Source organism: Dermacentor andersoni, chromosome 2 (assembly GCF_023375885.2).
Source record: "Dermacentor andersoni chromosome 2, qqDerAnde1_hic_scaffold, whole genome shotgun sequence".
NCBI lineage: Eukaryota > Metazoa > Arthropoda > Arachnida > Ixodida > Ixodidae > Dermacentor > Dermacentor andersoni.
The window spans coordinates 64,093,358-64,120,710 of record NC_092815.1 but is presented as its reverse complement, the minus strand read 5'-3'; the positions used below and the strand labels follow the sequence as shown (position 1 = coordinate 64,120,710).

At 43.5% G+C, this 27,353-nt stretch overlaps 2 protein-coding genes across 3 annotated transcripts in view; both read left to right on the top strand.

The window, feature by feature from the left end:
• Positions 1-24,081, top strand: part of LOC126542214 (myogenesis-regulating glycosidase-like) — a 29,141-nt gene extending 5,060 nt beyond the window's left edge. For both annotated transcript variants that reach the window (XM_055077071.2, XM_050189173.3), the window contains exons 2-8: positions 37-340; positions 8,752-8,988; positions 9,432-10,228; positions 10,954-11,104; positions 16,010-16,216; positions 17,057-17,245; positions 20,064-24,081. In XM_055077071.2, coding sequence (XP_054933046.1) covers positions 37-340; positions 8,752-8,988; positions 9,432-10,228; positions 10,954-11,104; positions 16,010-16,216; positions 17,057-17,245; positions 20,064-20,387 — 2,209 coding nt within the window. In that variant the 3' untranslated portion in view covers positions 20,388-24,081. The remainder of the gene's footprint in view (positions 1-36; positions 341-8,751; positions 8,989-9,431; positions 10,229-10,953; positions 11,105-16,009; positions 16,217-17,056; positions 17,246-20,063) is intronic.
• Positions 24,082-25,186: 1,105 nt separating this feature from the next.
• Mau2 (Mau2 sister chromatid cohesion factor) overlaps positions 25,187-27,353 on the top strand; it is a 46,937-nt gene continuing 44,770 nt past the window's right edge. Inside the window, exons 1-3 of the mRNA XM_050189156.3 lie at positions 25,187-25,435; positions 25,837-25,854; positions 25,947-26,012. Coding sequence (XP_050045113.1) covers positions 25,211-25,435; positions 25,837-25,854; positions 25,947-26,012 — 309 coding nt within the window. The 5' untranslated portion in view covers positions 25,187-25,210. The remainder of the gene's footprint in view (positions 25,436-25,836; positions 25,855-25,946; positions 26,013-27,353) is intronic.

The window sequence follows — 27,353 nt, the reverse complement described above, 5'->3', positions numbered from 1 at the left end:
ATGTGCTGAGCACATCACTGGCTTTGTTTTGACCAGCCTCCCAGAGGCATTAGGTGCTGCCAGCACTGAGGACCTGCTGCCGCTTGCAAGCGTGGCAGGGCCCTCTTTGGAGCAGGAGGCCAACAGCCAGCCAGCGACAGCTGCTACCTCGCAGAACACCACTCCACGGGACACGCCACCGTCTACGCCAGGGCTGGCGCGCCGTCTCTCGGGTGTGCCGGCCCTCAAGCTCAACCTTGATGACACCACATGGAGCACCGTGCGGCCGCCCAAGGCTGTTGGTGCCACGCATCTTGCACAGCGCAAAGAAGAGCCCAAACGCTCTGGATTTGCCAATAAGGTGTGTGGCGATAAGGCACTGTTCAGTGCAGATAGATAAGAGTGTAAAGAAGAACATGCACACAGGGGACATGTTCAGTGTTTTACTATTGCATCTACTTTAAATAGTTGTAGAAAATGGTGCAATGAGGGTAGTAACAAAGGTTCAATCATTGCAAAAAGAGAATGCTCATGCTGTCTTTTATGTGTTATCCTTTGAATCATCTGTTCACACTTTGCATTGAATGTCATGATGCTATGAGGATTACTATTAGTGATGGTGTAAAAAGGTTGAAAATATGGTTACAATGGTTTGTGAGCACAGTTTAATGCAAACAGAAACATGTCAGGAAACTTGTGTAAGGCTTACTTCGTTGACCCTTTGTTCAACCTGTAGGTACTAACATTGGAGTGCAGGCATGTCATGTTACTGACATTGCTGGCACCCCAACAAGCAAGTTTTGAGGCCTGCCTCAATCAAATTCTGATTGGGGCTTGGGAAGTGACCTTCTGTGCGTTTTAGCATTGGTTGACATAGCTGAGGAAAGAATAAGAATAGTAAACAACATGACCACATGTCATGACCAGATGTCATGGAGCAAACTATGACCTACCTAAGTACTTTTTATTATTGTCATGACATTCTTCTGTCGCAGTGCACTGACCCACATGTCGTGTTGCTGATTTCTCTTGGTGAATCATTACAGCACCCTGTGATTACATAGTGCTCACGTATAAAACTGTGAATTTGAAAGTGCAAACCACAGTTATCAGAGGCCACAGCTAGAGCATAAGCCAAAAAGGTAGCATGACCAAGTGATGCCACTGCGGTTAATATGACTAGACACTCTTAATTGGGCATGTTCTATCCAGCCTTAGGCAGCATAGCCATGCTGAAATGCAGTTTTGGGATGTAAAGACAGGCCTTGAGCTTTAGTGCCCCAAACCCAGGCACTGATGCTGGCAGCTGCACAAGAAATGTGGCTTGTTATCCTGCTAAATCAGCAACATCAGCTGTGCGCAAGGATTTTCATGTCCAGGTTGCAGACAGTGAAAGCAGTTGCACCATTGTGTTTACAAACAGAGAATTGACAAAGAGATTGTCTCGCCAGACATTTGCTGTTGTAGCAGCCAGTTTGAAGACAAAGCAGAAACTCACATTCTTACACTCTTTGTTCTTGTCAATTACAAGCATACGAGTAGCTCTGTTAATAAATTCCCTAAGCCACAAGCTTGACTGTTATGAATTCTGAATCAGCCTTTGCATTGTTGTGTATGAGCAGAAAATGAAACTAAGCTGTGAAACATATGTGGAAAGTTTTTCTTTTTCCAGGAGGGGGGGACCAGCCTTCTGAACCCCACCCATCTGTGTACGTATACAGGGTCCTGCATATTTAGCTTTGCCTGTTCGAAAAAAGATTTTGCACTCACCACTGCACTATTCTTGCTCAAATTTTGCAGAAAGATTGCATTCTGTAGTATATGTCGTTTAGCATAATGCTTGGCACAGTTAATTGCCTGGTTTTTAAGAAAAAAGTGCAAATTTGCCTGCACTTATTGGACTGTGAGCTCCTGCCATGGCAGTGCAAGCATAAACTTGTGTCGCCGTCTGCCGGCAGCAGCAGAAAGCAGCATTTCAAGGAGGGCAGTAGCGTGTTCTGGGAGCCGGAAACAATAAAAGACACATATGTATAGACACATATATCTGCCTTGCTAGAGTGGTATGGCTGAGCAACATATCCTTTCAGTATTTTTCAACTTATGATATTTAATTGTTGCGTTCTGATGCTTCAGAAAAAGACAACGGGTCATCTGAATATATTCATGTATCACTGTTGCTGTGTTTACTTAAAGCAGTTTGTGAATGGGGGTGAAATGTATTCACATACTGATCAATTTGTATTGTTTGTGTTTGGAATTAGTCTCATGGTCAATAGGCACAACTGTGAAGGACTTCTTAAAGGGACACCAAAGGCACATACTAAATTGACGTGGACTGTTTAAATACCAGAAACCTCGTAATGCTTGTTTAGTGCCAAGAAAAGACTTAGTTTACCAAAAAGTTGCATCTGAAGGATCCGAATACCTTTTTCGAAACTCAAATTTCCCACCACCCAACCGGGGAAGTGGTGACATTGCATATGCCATCACCACCCTTTGCTGCCATCGGTGAGTAAAACGGCGCCCGACAGATGGCGGTACCGAGCCAAGACAGAGCAGTGGATTCGCCGCTGCAGCTGCTTTTTGGTCAAGTGGAGCAGACTGTTCGGGCATCCTGCGACATGGCATAGAAGTTGAATTCTCTGCTGCTTGCAGTTTGTACGAGTTTTGCAAACTAGCAAATCCAGCGCAGCACTTCCCCGATAACGACACTACTGAAACGCGAAAGTGTGGGCGGCATGGAGTCGAGCGAAAATGAAAACAAGGGTGATTTCAACGAGTTTTTTCTAAAAGTGAAATAAAACTGGATAAAAAATACAAGGATGTTTTTTGCAACGAGTGGTTGAGTACTAGTGACAGAATTTAACTGAGTGCTTTCGTCATCGGGCAAGTACTTCAATGTCCCGAGGGGATTCTCTAATCATGTCCTGCATTTGCCTCAGTTTCTTGATTATTGAGGCTCTGTTCATGATAATATTCATGCCTTAGAGATGCTCTGGCACAAATCTATCACTTTAGGTTGACTTACTATTTGCCTTTAGTGTCCCTTTAAGTGCATGTGTTTGCACAGGCCCCGTCAAATTTAACCTGAACATGGCAGATGTGATTCAAGTGGCCTTGTTTAGCATATGTAGGCTGCGTAAAGCAAGCATAGCTCATTTCGGGAAGTAGAGTCTTCAAACCAGAGTGCCCAAACTAACACTTCGAAAGCACTGACACTGATTTACACTACCTCCAACCACTCAACAAATGAAAAGGTTCCAAAGGTATGTTGGAGTTCAGTCTAGCAGCAAGCGCACATTCACAAGCTTGTACGTTCTTTCTAGTTTGTACAAAGGGGTTGCCTTTAGTTCATTTCAGCACTACGGGAGGGGGAAAAGAGGATGGGCACCTGTCCCCGTGGGACGTCTTCGCTGGCATAATATTTTTGTTTAGTTTTCTTTTGAGAATTGGAACTTGGCACCCCTACGCTGGGCTGTTTCACTGGTTCATTGTTTTTTTGAAAGTGATGCCTTGGGCAAGCTCATCCGAGTTGGCATCTGTCCAGGGCATGTGTCGGCAAACGAAACGCACAGAGAGCTGCTTTCGCAGTGTGCACAAGGGCGGCTTGGTGGACCTCTTGTTGCACTGTCTCCGTCGTGCTCTGGCGAGCTATGTGCAGCACTATAATGGAAACCTTTGCACAGCTGTAACACCAGTGCCTAGCTGCTTTCCTCTCTTCCTCTTTCTCTTCTTCTTTGGCGATGGGGTGCTCTTACTGGTTTTCACGAAAGGTCTGTACTGTGAGCATGCAGCTTCATTTTAGTGCCTGCTTAGCAGAACTGTGGCTTTACTGCAATGCCTAAAGACTAGAATATATTGTTGACCTTTGCAGCGATATCTTGTAGACCTTACTGAACCTAGGTGTTTTTTTTTACTGGGATCACTCATGCAACATGGCACTTACTTATGTTAAATGTCACAAATTACTTTCATTCAAATTACCTGTACTATGTACATGTTGACAGTATGATTTCATTAGCTGAACTGCTTATTATTTAATTGAATGGGATGTCTTCCTTTGGAAGGTTTTGTTGGTTAGGTTAGGTTAAATTAAATGCTGAATTGAATTATGAGTATCTCAATGACGTTAAAACAGCTCTACCTTAGGGTTTGTTTGGATGGAGCTTGAGTAAAATCTTTAGCTGGTCAAGTAAGGATATTTTGAAGAACTAATTTAGTAACATGGAATTCTATTACAGAGTGGATTTTCTTTAATTTTTTTTACCTTTGAAATGCATGATGTGCAAACTTAATGTGTATTAACCGTTTTTCAGTGTTTAATCTGAGGTAAAGTAGACAATGTATCGAAGTACGGTTTCTTTCCTTTCTTTTTTTACCCTTTCTTTCTTTCCTGTTTCTAGCATCTATTTTCGATAAATGTTTCATTGCCTTGTTTTGCCTGGTGAATAGGAACGTGCATAGGGTTTCAGTTTTGTGTTTTGGGTTTTAAGTATTGTTCTCCTCTTTAAGCTGCTCTTTTATTAAAAAGGAATAACTGAAGCAGAGGATAATAAACATAGTGTCTTCCCTTCATGACAAGGTTTCGTATTTTATGAGATATTTTTCTTAGACCTCAGCATGTCTGAACAATTCAATGTTATTTATTTTGCCCCCCTTTGTGTAGGCACTCCAATAATATATAGGTTTGCTTAAGGAAATGCAATTATATCTACCCCACATGAAATTTGGCTTCAGTTTAGCATAAAGGAGTTGATGACAGTAAAAATTATACTCCGATATGTTTGCACACAGTACTGAATAAGGGCAGGCTAGTGTGTAACAGTGTCTTTTGGTAGTTTCTTTACTATGCATTTGGACAAAGTTACGAAAAAAAAAAAGGATGCACCATATTTATTGTACCTTCTGATTGACTTCGAAAAGCAATATTTAAATATTTACAAAGGAAATAGTAGGCTACATGACGTGCACTAACACATTATTAGGCTCAGTTCCTATTACTGTGCTGCAAAATGTCAATGGACATACAGTAGCAGAGTGTGCATAGCAGCCCCATGGTCTTGTGAAGTCTTCCTTTAAGCATGCCCACTGCATTGCACAGCTTTTTGCGCATGTGGTGTGAAGATGGTGGTCTGGAAAATGTTCTTTGTTTTACAACATTAGTTGGAACTTGTGTAGTTGCAATTAAAAACAGGGTCGAAGACAGCTCAAAACTTCTTGCACCTTGTTGGGGTCTTGTATCTCAAAGGAGTAGTGATCACTGCAGGTTCAAGCTTAGCTAGGCTGTGGGCCGTGTCAGCCGTCGCCTCACATACACTAGCGCGCCACTGTGGCAATGAACAATACACTATTGCTTGGGCAACGAGAAAATACACCATTGCATTGCCCGAAGTTAACAGCAACAGTTTGTCTCCTGTGATGCCCAGCGCTGCACAAATGCCCGGTCGCAACCCGAGCCGGTGTGGGAATCGAAGGGGCTCCCACACCAAAGGCGAAAAATACAAAAAGGGGCTCTGCTAGCACATCGCTGTGGGAGAATGGCTCCTTGCGACATGCCACTAGGGAAAAGTGTCTCCACAGCTATGCTGCTTGCTCTCGCATAACCAGTGGGCCCATGCATGAGAGCTAGGGCAATCTCCATTAGCTTGGGCCTCCGATAAGTGTGGCTCAGCATAGTAAATATGTGCATGCGCTAGGCACTTTTGGCTTAGCATTTGGAAAAGGAGCAGCACAAGGTACGTGCTCATTGTAAGTGCAAGGCACTGCAGATGAGCTCAAGTCCGAACGATGCCTAAACGAAGGGGCTGGTGGACGAGAGCAAAAATGTGTCTGTACCGAGTAATGTCCCGGAGAAGTCTCTCCCGTACTCACTCTACCAGTTGTGTCATTGCAGCCAACAGCGCGAGCGCTACCACTGCAAGCTGGTTCATGGCAAAAGCTGTCCCGAACAATCATCGTGGGTGGAAAGGGGGACGGGACGCTTAGGGACAGCAGAATAGGTGAAATGCCCACGCAAAGGCGCCAGGCACATCTGAATCCTCACAACTTGTTCTCCTTCCACTTAGCACATGCTTCTGAGAAAGAAATTATGGGGAAAGAGAAACACAACCAAACATTTTAATTATTTGAACACAAATGATACCACTGTAAAATAAAGAAAAAAAAAACACCCCTTATATAAATCTAGATATTTATCTATATCTGTGTTGTAGGAGGAGCCGTTTTGCTATTTTCCATATGCAGCCTTTAAAATGTTCAGTGTTCTAAGCTATGCTAAAATGTAATGTTGATGTTGCACAATAGGTAATAGTTAATACATTTCAATGAATTTGTTGTACGTGGACCTCCAATATATACATAGCCATCTTTCTTGTCATGTGTTGACTGCTCTTTTCTTTCCCTTACTTAATATTATGTTACATGTTTCACATAGCATTGTATGTGAGGGAAATGCAGTTAGAAAGTGTTTCTGAAAACATCGCGACTCGATAACTATGCCATGATTTCACTGAGATTTAATTCATGGGGTTGATTTTGAATCACATCAGCTTTATGGTGATGGTGGCAGACATCAAAAACACCTGTATACTGACACTTCAGTGCATGTTAAAGGGACATCAAAAATGAGTATTCTTGCATACTAGACAGATCAGTCTTGCCTCTAGCAGACTTTAGCTGGCCATAAAGCATGCAGAAATTGAACACTTATAAATACGTCACTTTGAAAATCCTGTACCAGCTCCTCATCACATCGTGGATCTTGAAAGCATCTACTCAAGAAAGCTTTTTCTTTTCCAAAGGAAGCTTGTATTGCATTTGAATATGACTCAGCATGGTAATTTTCTGGGAATGCTAACTACGTAAAAGCCAGCTGGAATGCAAAAAAATACTGTGAATTTTGTCACATCACTTGGACATCATATTTATTATAGTTTGGGCTTGAATTTCGGTATGCGAAGGTCAACTTTCAGTCTCTTCTTTAATATTCAATTGTTTTTAGGCAAAGAAATGTAAATTCAATTTTCAAAAAAAGGCTGTGCCTTTTTACATTGGCTTACCCATTTTCTTTAGTTTCTTTTTGACTACCCTTTGACCACCATGTATTCTCTTCCCCGATTGCACCTCAGCCTCTGCTGCATCTTTCCTCTCTCTCTCTTCTTCAGTGCACATTTCGCGCTACATAGAAGCTAGTTGTTCATTATCATTTTCTTTTATTTCAAAATTCATTAAAAATTCATAATTCCTTTGTCTGTCGTAATGCAGACGAACATGTCACACTGGTTCGCCATGGATGTCCTGTGCAGACAGCATGTAGAGACATTTGCTCTATCTGCTGTGAGAAATTTAACAAGTTTTGTGTGTTCAGATGACCTCTCCATAGATGGCGCAACAGATACGCTATGTTTTTTGCAGAAGTTGCTTCTGGGGAGACAGGGAGTCTGCTGAAAACACAAAAACGAGTATACTTGGGGGGTGGCAGGGGCTGTGTGAGGGTGGGTGCCTGAGTTATCTTGGAAGTGGCATGATTACAACTGATCTGGAGCTCTCCAATGCAACATTCCTTGCTGCCCCTAGGGGGCAGCTTTGAGATGTGAAACCCTGTGAATTTTTCTGATTATTATACAAATTGTTTTATATGGCAAGGTCGTCTCAATCCTTGGCTGTGGCGCAGCATTCCAAAGGGGGCTGAATGCAAGAACACTTGTGTACTTAGATTTATGTGCACATTAAAGAACCTATAATCTAGCACGCGTGATTAATATTAATTCCTGTCTTCTCTTTTTCTTTCATTCTCCCATTCCTGGCTGCCAGTACAAACTGAACAAAGCCTCACTAACCTTGCTGCCACTCTCTCCCTCCCTTTGAGTTCAATAAATCAACCAATCAATAAATCAAATGTACCATGGATCCACAAAGTGCTGTTTATTTACTTGTTAATTCAGTTTTCATCACAGGACATAATAATATTGAAAGTCTGTTCATGCTGTTTGGCAATGAACTCCATCTTTGGGTTGTTTGGTAGAGAACATTGAGCTTTTGGCTTCTGCACAAATTGTTTGCTTGTTTATAAGCTGCTGTACCCGTACTACAATCTTCTTTTTTTTTTCCTTGTATAGTATGTGTCCTGCACCTATAGTTGGTATTATTGTATTATGCAAACATTCACATGTCCAAGATAAATGTTATATGCCTTCGTGGGCTGTAGTAGAAACTGACATGTGTGCTCCTGTGCCACTAACTAAGTCAGACCGCAAAATTTTCATGAAGCACAAGGTGGAAAGGCAGCTCCCACATACACAGGTTTGTTGATTTTGCATTAATTTCTCTTATTGTACTCTACCAAATACCTTATAGGTGTGTACTTTCACTACTCATATGCTGTTCTTGTACAAGATATTGCAGCTCAGTTTCATAAAGTTGAGCAGGTCCATTCTGTTATGGAGTGCCATATGTGTGCACTTAGGTAGCTGCAACAGCTGTTCATTGGCTTTGGGATTCTGCTGCGAGGACTTAGTTTCTATTCTGAGCCACAGCTGCTGCGTTTTGATGCAGTTGCAACAAGAAAACTATTGTGCACTCAGGTATAAATGTATGGTAAGGAACCCCAGTTTATCAAAAGTAATCCTGTGAGAACCGGCAACGTGGCACCTGTCGTAGCTCACTGCGCAGCTTTGAGATGTAAAACCCTGTAAGTTGTTGTTACTGTTATTGCACATACAAGCTCTTTGTTGCCTCGTAGCTGTACTGACGACGTAGTTACTTGCTTTGCAGGCAGCCAAGGCCCTGGCTCTTGTGCGCCAGAGCCGGACGCCAGAATTCCGGTTCCGGCTTGTTCTGGCTGTGCTCTTCCTCAGCATAGTGAGTGTGGTGGTCCTGACATGGCACCTGCATGAGGCATTCCAGGAGGCCACCCGACTCTCCACCAAGTCTGACTTTGATCCTCAGACACGAAGGCTGCGCTTGCTTGATCGTGGAGGCCGCACCCTGCTTCAGGGAGAACTTGGCCAGGTGACAGCTTTCGTGCTTGACATGCTCATCTGCAAGGATACGCTTACTGCATTTCTTGAAATCAAACTTTGCATTGCTTAAATAGAGTTGCAGTGATATCTGCTCTAAATATTTCCAAGCTATTGGCTCGTGAAGTAGATTTTCTGAGTGCCATGTTACAGCAACCGAAGTAACGTGGTAGCCACTCACTGAATGTGTTTGGCACCAAACCTGTGTAAAAAAGTAATGAAATAGTCAGTTTTCAATTATTCAGTTTTGATTTCAATAGAATAAGAGAGTCAGATAGATGCTGTTTTATGTAGCTTCACTAATAGTGTTGCCCCACTCTTAAATATCCAGTAGCTTCAGGTAAAATTGATAACAGAAATGTTCAGGCTCAAGATCTGCAGGTTGGAGCATTTATGCCAGAGCAGCACCTAAACAACACAAATAATCATTTACAGGTGATCCCTCCAGCTCTGGAAGCACACATCTGCCCTGTGCTGCACCTCGGCTACTGCTATGAGTGGAAGTATCGTGCTCGTCTCGAGATGCGGGTTGCACCCATGCAGGGTGAAATAGCCTGCTACGAAGTGCACTGGCGGGCTGCGAGTGTGCATACAGAACTGGTGGATTGTTACGACCTCACGGGCGCCCACTGGTTTGGCATGGGCGAAGTGGCAAACCTGAGCTGGCCGCTCGCAAATCTTCAGCTCAACACTATGGCCTTTGAAACGGGTCGTGCTGACCCGCTGGGTTCTGTGTTAGAGCCGTACTGGCTGTCGTCACGTGGGGTATCAATTTTGGCAAGTCCCAATCAGGCGTTGATGTTCAGCTTCAATGCTTCTGGCAGTGAACGACTCTGCCTGGCCGCGAAGGAGGAGCTAAACTACACGCTATGCACGGGACCTGACGTGTTGGCCATTCACAGGGCATCGGCACCACGCCGTCCCGAGCTCAACAATTTCACGGCTGCAGAGGAAGTCTTTGTCAGGCATCCAGTACTAGTGCCTAGGCCTGGTGAGGATGGCAATTTGACGCAAGCAACTGTGCATGAGTATGCCAACCGGTTCGTGAACCATGGTTTCAATGGTGGCTTTGTATTGATTCGTGATGGCTGGCAGCGCACTCAAGGTGACCTGACTTTCTGGAAGGATGCATTCCCACATCCAGCAGAGATTGTCCGCATTCTTCATAACAAGGGAAACAAGGTTTTGTTGGACGTACATCCCTACTTCTGCCTCAACTCTAACAACTTCAGGTGCGTGTGCACGTGTACGTTTCAGTACCATCGCATATGTTGTCAGATATGATTTACAAAATACATTACGCTGTTTTTGAAAGTGTCTTTCCACTCGCCATTTGTGGGATCAAATAAACCACACTTGTATGGTGGCTGTGCTGTATGAAAAATCATTTAAATGACTGAAATGACTGGCCTTGTTAAATTTTTTTTAACATTGCTAGAGAATTTATATGTTGTTAAAGGAACACTAAATATAGGATAAACAAGGCAGACTGGCAGGTTGTGCTCCTGAAATTGAAAATAAGTGAATTTACCATGGAGTAGAAGCCTGGTAGTATCTCAGAAAAGACAAAAATGAAAGGCAAGTGGCAACACCACTAGCTTTCCTCCACTGTCCCCCTGCGATTTCATAGATTTTGGCATCGCCTGGCCAATGCCAGGTAACCGCTTACAAATGAAGATGAGTTGCATTGCATCTGAATATAAGTAAACAATATTGATCTAACTTTTCTGTTCTTTCTTTGCACAAGAAAATGCAAATATGCATATGGACTATGACACCTATGATGATACTACTGTGCTGCACTTTACTGTTGCTTTTGAAAGAGATTCAAAAAGGAAAGTTTGTCCTTCATTTCCTTTACCAATAAGCAACATTTTTGCATCCAGAGTTATGCAGCAAGAGTTAAGAAAGAATAACAGAGCGTTTTTATGTTTAGAGATATTTATTTTACATCCAGGGCTGCTATGGACGGAGAGTACCTTCTGGCTGACCAGAGCAAGGTTCCACTGCTGACCCGCTGGAATGGCAGCCTTTGTGCTGTGGTCAACCTATTTGAGGAGCGGGCTGCTGATTGGTTCCTGGAGCAGCTTAGAGAACTGAACAGGACGGTAAGATAACACCTTTGCTTATTTTGAAGGTGTTGCAAGTCATTGATAGAAGCGCTGCAGCAATTGCACCAAACTGCACCTTAAAGGGCCCCAAACCACTCAGAGATAGAAATTTAGTTGTGGTGTTGCAGTTGTGCACGAGTCTGCAGGGAACATGTACCCGCAATAATTTTTCGAAATGGTGCTGTAATAGCAGAGTTACACACGTTTGATGATTGAAACACGGCCTTTACTCGTTTCGCTCTTTCCTTTGCTACACTCCGTTCGTTGGCAGGTCTCCTCGCCGAATGCTTCTCTATATGTCACGTGACATATGTCATCGCCAACATGCTTTTCGTAACATTGTCCACTTCCGGTTTTTCGCGACTCCGTGCTCCTCGGCTACTTGCTGTTGCTGCCGTGCCGGCCTGTGCTCTTGTGAAGTGCCACTATGGACTCTTGTGTTATGCACGTCTAGAAAGGCCCACCAATATAATGGATCCATACGGTGACATGGCATACCGAAATGAACAGCTGATGTCGCTGCCTTTCCCAGATCATGGTGACAATATGGGTTGGCACGTTCTGCTGTTTTCGCCCACTGGTCCATAAGCGCTTTCCATACTTATGGCATCACCAATGCAGGTGTGCGTGCGACATTGAAGTGGCACCCACAGACATGTAAATCACCGTTGCGCTTTGATTCTGCCAGAACTCCAATTCGCTCAAGCCAGGGTTGCACAGGGCGTCATCATGAGGCAGCCGGTGTCGCGTTGTTTCATCTTTCCACTCGGCACTAATACAGTGCATAATCATAATACAGAGCATTGCGTACCATCACAAAGTGCGCGACATGCATGAGTTTGCTAGTTAGGAGCTTTTTAGTTAGGAGTTAGGAGCGCACACAAGCATATAGTATAGGGGAGTTCGCAGTTGTTCCACATATATTGCCCGTGGACCAGACCTTCGCTACTGTGGCTGCTATTTAGCCCATGTGTGTGATCTCATCATCCGGTTGCTAAAGAGGTCTCTTGTACGAACATATACAAACTGCAAGCATTCCGCTACAGCTTGCTGCCTGCCACTGTGCTGACCAGCCAGTGCCAACTTTTTGTCATGACCATGGGCTGATAGGCCTAAACAGTGCCATTTCATCAGGATCCAGCAGTGAAAGTTGCAGTTTGGTGCAAAGTTGTCGAATATGCTTCAGTAGCGGCCATATGGCATTCAGAAAATTGAGAAATTGCTTAAACAAGAGCGCGAGTAAGGGTGACAACCTGAATGGCAGCAACTTTGCTTACAACTGTCGTGTCCGCACCATTATTATACATTGGTTCTATGGACAGGGGTGGATCCAAGGTAACGTCAAGGAAGGGGGAAGAATGGGAGTTGGAGGGATGGAGACAATGGGCTGTGCGTTCAACTTCGTTGGCGCTAAAGTATATGAGCATGGCTCAGGCAGGGTTTGGGATCCTCCCTCGCTTTCTTGATCCGCCAGTGTCTAAAACAATGCGGCAGTGTTGCAGAGAACTCTCAATAATCAATAGGGTGTGAAAAATCAATTAGTGACCTGCATATTGCAATGGGACCGATACTTCGGGTAGTTGGCTGAAAGGCACTTTTTTTTGCATTTATTATCACCTTGTTACTGTGTGCACTTCCGGGGTATGTGATTTCTCACAACTATAAGTGTTAGATATTTGCAGGCGTTTTGCGATCCATCAGTGGTATCTGCACACTTTTGATTAGCGTTTTAGTTTAGAAATAATTATTTTATGTAATTTTGGTGACGCACAATTCTGCGAGCACAGCTACTCAAGGGGCCTTTTTCGCCATCAATTAGTGGTTTTGAGAAGTGTGTACAGTGCATTTTATTACAACTGGGCAGTCTGGACATGGTAAAAATGTCACATAAGTGAGTCAAGAAAGTAGACAGACGTACAAGCCACACAACATATGAAAAACCCTTTAAATGACTCTGAAAAGAAATGACTGGCCCTGTTTAAATTTTTTTAACATTGCTAGAGAACTTATCTGTCATTAAAGGAGCACTAAAAATAGGAGAAACAAGGATGACTGGTAGATTGTGCTTCTGGAATTGAAAATTGAAACACAGATGCTATTCCATCTATGCCTGCAAGGACAACAACAACAAAAGAAGCATCCTCGTTTTTGTTTCTGATTGCTTCTGAGATTGCTTCTGATTAGCCACGAACTCTCTCAGCTAGTAATTTCAATTTAACTGTAGTGTCGATATAGTGCAGCCTCCCATTTCTTTAGTAATATTGCGCGAGCACCAACCAGAATGTGTGTCAGCGCCTTGCAGCATGCCAGGCGTGTCACTCTCAGTAGAACAGTCTAGCAGACCATGTTTTGTGACTACTAGCATGCACTTTAAGTTCACGACCTTATCATTGTGTATAATTATTAATGTGTGAAGACACAATGTTCAACCCATATTATTAAAAGAATTGGGTGGCTATATGTATTCAACATGTGAACATGAGTTTAGCTAATGATACGCTGTGACAGATGAAATGGATAGCGAAGCCAAAGACAGTGTGGGGGAATTAACTTTTTATTAAAATGCAGAATTAACCTTGAATTAAGGTTAAATCAGCATTTATTGTCATCTTCTTATATATAATAAAAAAATATAACGGCAAGTTCCAGAAAAAGACTTGCATCTTAGTTTAATAAATAACGAATGCAGTTTTTGAGAAAGTACCAACTTATACAGAGTTCTTTCTTTTTTAACTGCATGCAGGGCTTCCTCTTTGCACCAGAGCAGTAAGTTACTTCTCTTAAACATAGTTTTCTTGCTCCAAACAGCAATATGTTCTGCTGAAAAAGCATAGATTCGTGCTTCAAACTGCAGTATTTCCTGTTCCCAAAGCTGCTCCAAAAGACCAATTGCCACTTGCACTGCAAGTGTTAAAGTTAAAAGCATTCTGGATTTAGAATACTAGTGTAGTGCTAATGAGATGACGCGAGAAAAGGACACGAACACAGAGACATGCAGCTAAGAGGCTGTTCTGACGTCCCTGTCTTGTTTGTATTGCCCTAGTAGTCCAAGATGGTGCACCAGCAAGCCTGCATCACCATCCTTGACTTTTGGTTTTGGCTTGCTGTGTTGCTATTGCTGTGGTTTGTACTTTTTCTAGTTGGGTTCTCTGTTTTCTTTTGTGCGTGTGTTATTTGCACAGCACAGAATTTCTGCTAGCCTTCTTTCTAAAAAGTCACTGAGATTCAATGCAATGTTGAATCCGAATGATGCAAATCCTGTTTTAGTTAGCAAGGTAGCAGCAGTTATGGATAGAACTGCATGGCCTGTGGGGGTTCCACTCTGCGTGCGGCTAGGGCTGAAGGCGAGCTCCGGATCTAGCCCCACGCAGTCGCTTGTGTTACTCCCCAACCCGTAGCGCGGGAATCGCGCCTACGTCGGGTTTGAACGAATAAGGCAACCAGCGGCGTCAACTGTAAGAACGTTTATTGCTACCAGCAATAAAGAACGCTGGCAGAGGGACGTCCTCTCTGTAATAGTAATAAATAGGCTGGCCTCGTTGCCCGGGATAGTCAGGCAAACGTGGTCACTCACGGGTTGCGGCTGGTACTCCAGTGGTTAGGGGCCGGTGTCAGAGAGCGAGAGTCTCCCCCGGTCGCACTGTTTTGTACGTTTTTACCTGGGCGAGGGGAATGACCTCCTAGCCCATCAGCTACCTGCCCGCGAGTCGGGGAGGAAGGGTGTGTGCGCGTCGCGAGAGCAAGGGAGAATCAGGAGAGGGCATAGTGCGCCTCTCCCCTGTCTATGCCGGCTCACGAGGCGACGGGGCGGGGGAAGATGGGCGCGTGTGCTCCCCACAGGCCTCATCGCTGTAACAACACTTGGCTCTCTTTACGATCAGTTAATCAGTCAGTCAATCAATAAAATGTTAATTATAGTGCCCAGGAACAGGTACGGTGCCTTTGTATATAATAGTAATAATAATAATAATAATAATAATAATAATAATAATACCTTGGACTGTTTCCATGAGTTGTTTAAATACAGGTGAAAGCACGATATCGACTTTGTCCTTGATTGGCTTCTGAGTCAGTGCTGAAATTTAAGTGTGTAGATATTCATGCATTTCCTTATTCTTTATGTCTTGTAATGGCTGATACACTAAAGTGTGGCACCTGTGTGCCTGAAGAGCTTATTGAACACCTTCTGTGCTCTTGCCCTCAGTGTGATGTCTAGCACATCTTTTTACAGACCGCGCTAAGCTGTCTGGACTCTTGAACATTTTCCGAATCAAAAATTCTTGGACTCTGGCCACATCTATCGATGGGGCAGAAAGCTATTCGTGCTCTACTGCAGTTTTTTAATAGCACGGGCTTCAGTGACTGTAGTCCTGCTGCGTGTCCTCCTGTCTGGGAGCTGTGCTCATTTCCTCCCTCATTCTATTCCCCCTTTATTTATCGTCGGTGTAGGGAAGCAAACTGGATGCTTGTCTGATTGACCTCTCTACCTTTTCTCTCTCCTTGCTTTATCTTTATTCTTCCCTATAAAGTGCAACAGAGGATCTACCACATTATACCTTAAACCAGTTGTCAACATCTTTGACAACTGCAGTATCGTAATTCTTAGTTTTAATATTCTGTCTTCAAATTGATGCTTTCTTTGTTGCTTTTTGGTAAAGATGCCTTTCAAATATATAGTCTATCTTGGGGTACTTATCACCACTTCTGCACTTTACCTTACTGTTTCACGCTTCTATTTCCGACTTTCTGTTTGTTTTTGAGGAAGTGCTGTGGTTTAGGGCATGCTGATGGGGCCATTACTGAAACAATACTCGTGGCCAATACCAAAGAACATGACCTATTTCTCTGGGGTGCATTCTGGAGCCCACTTTTGTTTGTGTTGTTTTGTGCCTGCACTTGTAGCTTGGAGTGGACGGCTTTGTGTTTCGCGGTGGCCAAGCACGAGCACTGCCCTACGGCCAAGGACGATGGGCATCGGCATTCCTTGGGCGCTACCTTGAAGTTGCTTCCCGCAGCAGCCCTGTCCTCGGCACACCAGGTGGTGCAGGATTTGTCACCCTGGCACCCCAGCCATCCACTTGGGCTGCACTGCAGGGCATCCTGCCCAAGGCAAGTGCAGCTTGTCTCATTAGCTGCATGTGCCATACACTGTTGTAAAAGTACTCGCACATCACATCTGCTGTACTTGATTTCATACTTAGCAAACAATGCTGCAGAAGCTATGCAAGTATAGTACAGTTATAGAACTTTCGCTCTCTGTGTTCTGCATAGCATTTGCTTTTCGTTTCTTTATCTGTGACACTTTATATGGAATAACTGCTTCATATATTAGAACGGAAACTTGTTGGTGTGACGTTACTTCAAATTATGTGTTATTTGTGCACCTCTGTGCTTCCTGTGTGCAGCATACTATGTTTTGGTGATGGAAGCATGCTAGTCCGCTCATTCACTGGTAGATGGGTTCAGACCTACGATACATGAAATGTAATAAGTACATAATATTTCGGGACAGAAGATTATGAGATTTAATTACATTGAATTTAGTCACACCCACCTGCATCTTTCATATGTGATGCACTATTTCTTGGTTGCGAATATGACATGTGACATGCCTGATGTCGTGTGCCTAAAGTCACTGTATCCATTTTTTAAAATTATTCATCTTGTGTGGCCCACATGGTTCGTGTGGCTGAAAGTCACTGTAATGCAACCTTGCGAAGTTATCTTGCCCTTTGTGTAGAGTGTTCATTCGTTTCTTGTGCGAGGTCAGAGCGCATACTCTTAGGGCAGTGCAAGCATCTATAGAATGTGTGCATTGTGTTCTTTTGCCTTTGAGTGCACATTCAAAATAGTCCAACATGCACTGCTGTGCTATTTCATGGCAGCTCTTCCTAAAAAGGTGAGCGCACTTATGACAAAATCCTCATTCTCGATGTGCTTGTTTCCCAGGTTTTGACCTTGGGCCTTCTGGGCCACCGTGTAGTCAGTCCCGGCTGTGTGGGTGGAGACTTGGTGGCCCCTGGGACCAAGCCCGAGAGGGAGCTCTACTTTCGGTGGTGGCAGTTGGCTGTGTTTCTGCCCGTGCTGCAGTTTTCTGTGCTTCCCAGTGACTACAACGATGACTTTGAGCTCACTAAGGTCAGAATTGGCTAGCTTCTGCTTTCTGTCCCAGTAGAAACGATGGTCCTAAGTGAACCTCCTAAAACAAGTTGTGCATGCAAAATTTGAACCATTGTCAGCCTGAAGGCTGGGATACATTCAAAAGGTTGAAGGTGGTGCATGTTCTGCTTCCGATTCCTCATGGTGACTATTTCTTAGAAATACACTCCGATTGTCTGAAGCAGTGGAGGCGAGTTTTGTTGCAACAAGCAACGAATAAGCCTTTTTATGTGAGGCCGTGAGCATCTGTCTTGGGCACTACACTCACATTGCACGAACTTGCGTGGGCCTCCTGATTTGGGAACCTATTACAGACAGCAAATGACATGGAACCTGACAGGGAAAATGCACCCGCTCTTTACCATAGGCACCGAATGTGGTTGACCCATGCTGTGTTGACAACTTTGCGGAGTAACGCCAAGTCGCGTGATGCGCGGTCCTCCTGCTTTTGTCTGTCACACAGATCGGCCTCAACAAACTGACAGTAATCTACAGAAACTACCTGCCATAAAAATGGAAAAACCCTTTTGTTTCCTGGAAGAAAACTGGAAAGCAACACTTTCCAAGCAATAGAAGATTACGATTAATCACAGTGTGGCCTACTATCAAACTCAAAACCAACTTGGTATTCAGGACAACTTTACTATTTCTTCAGCTTCAGAGGGGGAAAAAAGCTGTTGAATTTATTCAACAGACATTCTATCGGTAAAAATATAGTTTCTAAACTTTCATATACGAACCGAGGTGTAGTGCTGGCATACTAATTTGGTGTTGTCAATAATAAGAGTACACCATAATCTACATCTTCATTCCTAGATACCTAAGTTGCTGATAGCTAGCAACATTCTTGTTATGTAACAGGAGTAGGCTCCTGAGCGTGTGCAGCACCATGTTATGTTTTCAGAAGACTTGAAAGCATAAAGCTTTTGTGTTAAATTTCTTGATATTCGATATTTGATTTGACATTCAGCACCTTTTTCTTGATTGGATTCAATATTAGATTTGAAATCTACTACAGTAGACTTCTGTCAATTTGACCCTGACAGGACTGACGTAACTGGTGGAATCATATGGCAGGTTGAGTTAACAAAAGGCGGAAAAAATTCGGCAGCATGTTGCACTCCTGTAGCACATAAAGCCGAAAGCCTGCTGCACACGTGGTAATTCATTAAGTTATACGATCGGAGTGGTCAGACATCTTGCAAGACATAACGAGCCACAGTGTAAAGTAAACGTATGGCGCTGTAGACCGAGGCCGACCTCCTCAACAACACATGTGAGCACCTAATGCGTTAACTAAAGGTTATTCCATTCTGTCTTTGTCTTTCTTTCCATTGTTCTTTCTTTCTTTTCTTCTTTTGTTCTTACTTTCTTCCTTCTTTCTTTCTTTCCTTCGTTCATTCTTCTTTCGTTTCTTCATATTCAGCCATTGCATCTTTGCTTACTTATGGGGGTATTAGCCATTCTTGATATTTCTTTAATCGCAAATCCGGGCGAATATATCCATCCCCGCACGAGACACTGACAAGAATACAGGCCACTAACCTCAGGAAAGTACAGATTAGATCTGTACTTAGTCCAAAAAGGCTAGCTGCAATGACCGGTGGTAAATATCCACCAAACTGCAAACATTGTAACTGCCCCTTAGTGGACCAAGATCACATCTTGTGGGGATGCCAAAAGAACCCTCCCCCGAGAGAACTCTTTAGGCGAGCTCCTTCACACGAAGAGTGGGAGATGAAGACGAAAACTTCCAACCAGCAAGGCCAGATACGGTTGGCGGAATGGGCTGATAGCGTCGCGGCGTAGCAGGTGCCCCGCTAGCCCACACCACTGGGAAAGAAAACTCCACTCAATCTTGACAATAAAAGTTTTTTCTCTCTAAGCGGCGAAGAGGCAAGACCTCGACGTCCCATCGTGGGAGGCCTAGACCCAGCCGACAGAACTGCTGGTGTTCATTAAAGTTTACTCTCTCTCTCTCTCTCATCACTGGACTAGACTATGCTTTTTTTGGGTATGAGCCATTGCAACAAGCCACTTAAGGCTTTCGCCTTAAAAGACGTGAGACATGCCTTTGCTTCACTTGGATAAATCCCCATTCTTTTGTTCACCCTAAATGACTGCAGGACTTTTCGGAGTTTTTCATCTTCGTTGCTTTCCTTTTCGCTAGCTTTCCCAAATCACAGATGGTTTTTCTCTGCTTCTCGGTGCACAGTGCATGTGTGCTCGTATAATTAAGGAATGTGTACTAGGTCATGTTAAGTCTCATAAACGAGATACGCATGGTGCGTGAAGCGAGGGCCGAAATCGCCACAAAAAAGTCGGAAACAGCTCTGAACGGCGGCCAGTATGCTTATTTAGTGTGTAGCAGCTCGTACTGTGACCAGAGATGGCACATGCAAGTGTTTATAATTAAGGAATGTGCACCATGTCCCGTGACTGTGGCCCCTTCCAATTCTTGGCATGCTTCACTGCATAACACGGCTGTATTGTGCAGTGCTGATGAGCTAACTTCGAATTATCCGGCGAACACCAATTTTGAGATAGAAATAACGAAAGTTTGGGCCCATATATATGTATGGGTGCCTGAAGGGGCCTTTTGTCACGATTGAATTAAGCGAAAAATTGAATTAACTGGAGTCGAATTAATGGAAGTCTACCATATTTGGCGTTTGCACACCTCTATCATAAAGGCTATTAAGTGTACAACATTCTTGAAGTACTGGTTAGAGGGTTAATGGTGCAAACAGAACCAAAAACTCCTGCATTCTGAGAGCATGCTTACATTTGTGTGCAGGTATCACGGGTGCTCACACAATTTCGCAAGACGCGAGTGGAGCCAGCCATGAAGGAGGCCTTGGAGGAGGAAGCACCTCTAGTGAGACCTTTGTGGTGGCTCGACCCCCGAGACCACAACACATATGGGGCGGGCCACCAGTTTGCACTGGGCAACAACCTCATTGTAGCTCCTGTGTTGGAACCAGGACGAAATTCAGCATATGTCTACCTGCCTCAAGGCTGGTGGTGCGAGGACCAAAAGTTGCACCGTGGTGGCAAGTGGATCAGCGTCACTGCACCGCTTGAGAAGGTCACCTACTTTTCACGGTCAGACAAGTGCTAAAAGCCTGGTGATCCATAACCTGAGGCCAAGGTCGAAGTGTGGCATTACGCACCAGCTGACGATGGCAGTCTTGCTGTGCTGCCTGTCTTGGTGCTCAAGAGATTGCCGGTATTGGCAGCCCGAACGTGGCTCAAGAGAAAGTGCATTCCATTATGCTTCAACCAGCGAGATAGCTAGGTGTCGTTCTTGGGCTAACTTGAGCGGCATGATTGAAAAGAGACTATGCAGCTTTGAATCTGGCTCAACCAGGGTACAGTTTTGCAAGAAATCACATCCCACAACCTCCTTTGAGGTAGTCAAGTTTCAGTGCAATTTACGAGTCAGTGTCGCCATACTTTTCTCTGAGAAACTCATCTTTCAGCGAGCTCAGGGGAATGGCAGCACAACATGGGTAAAAGGGTGAAAATTGGTGCAAGCTGCAGCAACGGAACTTTACCCTTGGTGTATTGGAGCACATGTTACAGAGAAGTGCTTGAGAAATTAAGGATACTGATGACGTTAATGCTGCAATAGCAGAGTGAAAGTACATAGCGGGCAGACACTGATGGTAGTTAAGACGACCATCCTTGCCTCAAATTGGGGGAAACAGCATTAAGCACACAGTGAAGCATTTGTAGCCTGTTTTAGTTTTAACCTTTATAGCTAGTTTATGTTAGCTCAACAGATGTTGGACTTTATGTTGCTGTGTATTTTTCTCGAAGACGCATGCTCAATCTGTATTGAATGAAGTTGTATTCCAAGTGTTGTTTGATATGGCTTGTCCCCCCCCCCTCCTTCCCTCTCACCATTTCTGTATTGAAGGTTTGTTTGTTTCTTGTGTGGGGCGGGCATTTTAGGCGGTATAAGAGGGATTCCAGGTCAGCAGAAGTAATTGTACTTCACATTTGTGACTTTTGACAAGGTTCAGATGCTGGGATATTCAGGATTGTGTAGGATAGGATTAGATACAAAGGGTTGGACAACCATCATGAAGCCTTTCAGGTAAAGGGGCAGCTCCAGCCCTCTATGTGAAAGTGACTCGAAACCTTTTTAGCATTTATATGTAAAGCATAAAGTGCAATATACTGTTACTAGACATCCAGCTTGCACTTGTGCATTGTTTGTTGTGATGGACAGCTGCAGGGGTGCACCTGTGTTGAGAACTGTCACTTCTCAAGTGCCTTATTTTTACATAATTTTGCATAGTGCTTGCTCAGCAGGCATTTTCAACAACTGAGGCCCTAAGGCCCTGGTTAACTGCAAATTATTGATTATACCATTGGTGTGTGTTAGGTGAGAGTAGCACAAACTTCCAGCTAGTACTATTGCTCACAAGGATGCACAAGTTCATCTCTTTAATTGGAAACAGAGATTACAATTTCTAGGTTTTGCTTGTACCACTGTCTTCTTTTACATCAACATTGTGCTGAGTAACTGCTTTTGAATAATTGTGATGTTTGTACTGCCACAAAAATTTTTCAAGTCAGCTCATTAATAGCAGAGATAGAAATATTTCAGTGCTGTGAACCCATTTCAGCAGGCAAGCTCCACTGCATAGCGAGACTCCCTCTCCACTCGCCCGTCTAGCCTTCGCAAGCGAAATTCCTTCCCTGCGTTCTCCCATGTCGAACCTCGAGGCGCATACGTCACGGGCCCCGCCTTCACTTTTTTCTTTCTCCTCGCTTTTCTTTTTTTCTGGCGCTACGCATTTCCGCTGACGGCGTCATGCACAAGCTGTTGTCTCGTTCGTGCAGTGCACGATTTTGCACGCTGTGCACAAGGAAACATGACTAATGGTATAATTCAGTGCTACACGAATACCGAGGCAGAACAAGCGGATCGCAGAGCATGATCACGCGCCGGAGCACGGTAGAAAATGGCATAGTTTCAGTACCTACGCACGTGACCGCACGACCGTGGGAACAAGCAGACGAAGCAGAAGTACATCACTCTTGATGAGGGGCCCTTTAACAGCTCTAACTGCAAATTAGGCAAACTGGTATGTATATTTAGAGACATGCAACCAACTATATACAGTTACTTTCATGGTCTATTTCACAGCATGCATGTCATCACTGTGGCATTTAATGCTTGTAATTTTGTTGAGATTACTTGTCTAACAAATACGTCAAAAACAAGCTGCCTCCTTACTTTTCCTCAGCAGTTATTGCAAGGAGCCTTTCAGTTCCTTTGTGTTACTCTTTGTGTTATGGCTTCTAGAAGGCTCTCAGTGTTGGATGAAATATAATTCAGGAATGAGGACAGATTTAAAGATCATTCAAGAAAAACTAAACTGGCTCACTTTGTGTCCCCTGCGTCGCATGCATAGCATGTACAGTTAAGGCTGGAACGCTTAATTTTTTTCTTGTGTAGTGTCATTGTGGCCTTTGCAACTTTCCGGTGAGCAGTACTGTGGCTGCACTCGTGTAGCAAGGCCTTGAGATTTTCCGTCTTCCATGTTATGTACTTTCACATTTTTGTATATGATTTAGCTGAGAGCAGTATACTACTGTACTGTGTTTGGCTATTGTGTATATTTCAAGTATATGTCAAAAAATGTAAACACATTATAAATTTGCCTATTCTTTGGTCATTCCACCTCTCATGACACATTGACCTTCAATCTTTCATAGGATATGATTCTTGTGTTCTTTGTGAGCTGACTGTCAGTGAAATTTTCTTGATGGCATTTTTTTCAGCTTTTCACATCCTGAATGCATGTTAACATGTGGTCTTGACTGTTGATTTCACAAATCTTGGGAAACAGTGCTGTGAACATATGGAGAAGCCATTGCTCAATCTTGGTGTGTTTCGTGTGCTTATCATTCCAAGTATTTTAAGTGGCACCCTGTCCTACCAAGTCATTCTGCACAAAGTTAGTGCATTAAGTCATTGTGCAACCAGTCATGACTGCACTGCTTGAGAACAAATGCATTGCTTCATATACTATGTCATAATGAGATGCTGCAGTGTTTTGTCTCATTTAGATGTCTTGTGTGTTAAATAATGCTGAAAAGTTCATATTTTTTTATGCACTTTTGGTTAGCTTGCTTTTGACTTGTCATTTGCAAGTATCCACATAATGCATTGTCATCAAGCCAATAAGTACAGAAATTTCTGGTGGCTTTGACAAGTTGTTTATGTTGCCTCTGCCAGTGTGCATGTGGCAAAAAGTATTGCTTTGGCACTGTTGGTTTGCCATGTGCTATAGGAACTGTTCCTTGTTATATGTATATATACCGTTGGCTGTGATAACCAAGAGTTTGTGAAACAATGCTGGTGTTACAGGTGCGTTGTTGCAAGCACTGGCATTCGTAGTGGTGTCGTCTTCAACCACCTGTGTTTTGTGTTTTATTTTATCCCCACATCGTCTTGGACGATCAAAAAGCCTGCCTGTGCAGAGATCAAGGTGTGCCTGTGTGCGAGTGGTGCTCTTCAGAATTATTTCTTTGTCACCCATCAACATGGATGTTTGTTACAACTGTTCTAGTATTTCTCACTTGTTTTATGTGCAGACTTTACAGTCTTGAAGAGCAGCTGTCAGGAACTTGTGTCACAAATTTTTTAATGTCTGTGCAAAGGTTGTACAAAATGCTCCTGTGCTGTTCCGAGATGGGGCAAGTTTTTATGCAATCAAGATACTTATATGTTGGTGCTGAGTCACAGGAAACAGTTGTTGACTTCAATTGTATTTTTGAATAAAATGAGTACTTGATGCTTGTTTTCTGTGTGCTGTTGAAAGAAGCCACAGATATGAGTCTCCATTATTGGGAATAATGCCGCATTTCAGTGGGGGCGAAATGTGAAAGCACCAGTGCCCTGTGCATTGGGGGCACGTTAAAGATCTCGTGGTGGTAAAATTAATTTCGTGTCCCCACTATGGTGTGCCTCAATCAAATTGTGGTTTTGGCACATAAAATCCCAGAATTCAATTCAGTAATGACGAAGCTTGGTGGCGCTGTAGATATAATTAAATGTAGCACATTGATGCTGTTAGCATCAACAATAGCAGAATATTGAAAACTTCAGAAATGCATTTTGTTTTTTACAACTCTCGTAACATATTCTATGACATATTCTTTTGCATGTGTTGAAACCGATCGCCCGACTCGCATGTGCATCCCTGCCATTAGCAAGTTGGCATGGAACGCCAATAAGTAAATGCATGAAGCAGCAGCATATTTGGTCGCAGTGAAACCAAGACGACAAGAATTCGTGTTTTTTGTTGGATGCAAGTGCATTGCATTTAATTGCTTCACGAGCTGTAGGTCGCGGGTTCGACTCGGATGGAGAGCGGAATGCGCAATAAAGGCATTCATGATACCGAGCTACACGCGAACGGTAATCAAGGAGTCAAAAATTGGAGCAACCGCTCCGGCGCTTCGGAAAGTTGAAATTCGTGCGTGAATCGGCGAAGTGCGTTGTTGGGTACAATGCCGCCTGGGAAGAAGCGAGCGTTCAATAACGGACTGGAAAAGATCAGATGCCCACAGTTAAATTTATCTAGCTGTGCTCCTACTCGTTCCTGTTGTTTTACATGCTCCTTTCGAACCGCCCAAATTAATCCCATCGAGGCGACGCTGCCCACCGGCTTACCAATGTAGTGCGCCTGGCCTTTCTGCGTGGTATCCGTCCTTAAAAACGTTCTATGCAGCCTACAGCGTAGCCCTTTGCTGTTGGGTTATATGCTGGTAGCATTAATGTAGTGAAGTTTGAGAGCTACTGCCTGTAAAAGGAGTCGCAGATTTCAGCAGCAGCTGTTGCGTTGACGACGGAAGAGGCAATGGAAGGGTGCTCGATTGAATGCGGCGATCACCACGCCATCGGCATCAGCGGTTACTGCAATGGCGTCAGGCGGGGACGCGACCTACCTGGCCCTGCTGGGTTTGGCCGAAGAGTTCCGCACCATGAGCCCCCCGAGCATGAAAAACTGTATACGCTGCCTTTTAGCCGTGTTCCAACTCAACCCTGCTCCCAGGATCGAAGCTTTGACGCACCTTCAGCTGGGTCAAAACCTCATGCTGTACACCAACAACGCTGATCTTGCTCAGTCACATCTCGAGAAAGCAGTATGTTTCCTCTATTATTCCTCTTCTTTTGCCTGTAAAGCATCGCTAGTTACGCAAATTCTTCATCTTGCACTTATGCAATGGCGAACAAGCGCTGGTAGTGGTGATTTAGCTATTTAACTGTCACACTCGGCGCACTAAACTTCGAAGTGACTAGTGTCACTTGCCATGGACGGAAAGTTTGTCTGTTTCTGTGCCACATGAACATCTTATTCAGGAGTTGTGTAAAGCAGCAGGTTAGATGCTAAATCTTATTACTGGAAGCTTCGATAGCCTTTTTTGTCAAGACTCTTTACGATCTTAAATGATATACTTGTAACTAAGTCTAACTGTCAACATTTTAGTTCAAGCTAGTTTTCATTGATCATTTTGTGCTTACATTATCCATTATTTTGTTGCAGTGGTACCTCTCCCAGAATGTATCCTTGAAACCGATTGCCAAAGCTGTCTCTCTACTCCAGGCAGAACAAGAAAAAAAGAAAAAGCGTTCATTCCTTGACATTTTGTGCAGATTGCAGGTATGGATGATGTGAAGTTTCAGGCGGCCAGTGCATTGGCCGATCTGTATGAAAGAAGAGTAAGTGCGTTGATGGCCTTTATTATTCATCGCTTTCAAATTTAGATAGAGCGTGCAAAACGTGCGAAGCAAAAGTTTCAATATTACTGTGGTACTCCAGTGCTTATTTTATGTTGTCCATGTCAGGGTTGCGGAATCAGTCATTTCATTTCGCTATTATAGTAATCGTGACATTTGGCCTTAAATAACACCGCTGATTTTAGTTATTTGATCGTAGGCCGCATCTGGTGCATTTTTATATCTATATGTGTGATGTTCTTGTGGACAAGAACGTTACTGTGCATGCAAAAAAAGTATCTGTTGCCTTATTCCTTGCATTTGTTTTTATTTTTTATTTGTAAAATATCTTACAAGGCCCCTACATGGGGATTGAGTAAGGGGGGCATAGAATCAAGTACATACAATCTAGTAAAAATAAAATTAAAAAAAAACACCAGCCAAGTGGACAGCCTAAAAGTCAGAAACATATTAGCTACATAAAGCTGCATATAGTACAGTACAATAAGTACAATAAAAAGGAACTCTATAAGTTTGTAACAAACGTATTACAGTGCAAGAAAAAGGTAGGAAAAATAACACAGAACAGTGAGTGTGATATCAATGGTTAACAAGGGTTAAGCGAGTTGACTGAGTGCTTGAATTTTTCACGGTCAGTTTTCGCAACTGTGTTGTCAGGGAGGCTGTTCCAGAGCCGAATGGCACATGGAATTGCAGACGAGTTAAATGCTTCTGTTTTACCATAGATGCGCATGAAGCTGTGATGATTGTGTAATCTGTGCGATGTGTGCAATGATGTTTCTAGGTGCAGGGAATATTGTGGTGGGTGTATTTATGAAATAATGACAAAAGGGCTATGTCGCGACGATTACTTAGCAGCTGAAGTGAAAGGTTAATCTTTATTTGAGTTATGCTAGAACGCTAGTCATAATTCCGGGAAATGAAATGTGCGGCTCTATTTTGGATTGATTCCAGCATGTTAAGTAAGTAATTTTGGTGGGGATACCAGACTGGAGCTGCGAACTCAAGTCGAGGGCGAATAAATGTTTGAAATGCCAGCTTGCGGATAAGTGGAGGTGAGTTCCGAAGGTTACGTCGCAGGTAACCCAGTGATCGAGACGTACTGGCACAGATGGTCGTAATGTGAGAAGTCCAGGAGAGGTTTGTTGAGAGATTTACGCCTAGGTATTTAAAGGATGAGGTCTGAGATAATGGGACATTTTTAATACAGTAGGAATAGTGCAAGTTAGTGCGTTTGCGGGTGAAGGACATCACTTTGCATTTTGATGAATTTAGAGTCTATAGCCAGGTGTCACACCAATTAATAATTTGGTTAAGATCATT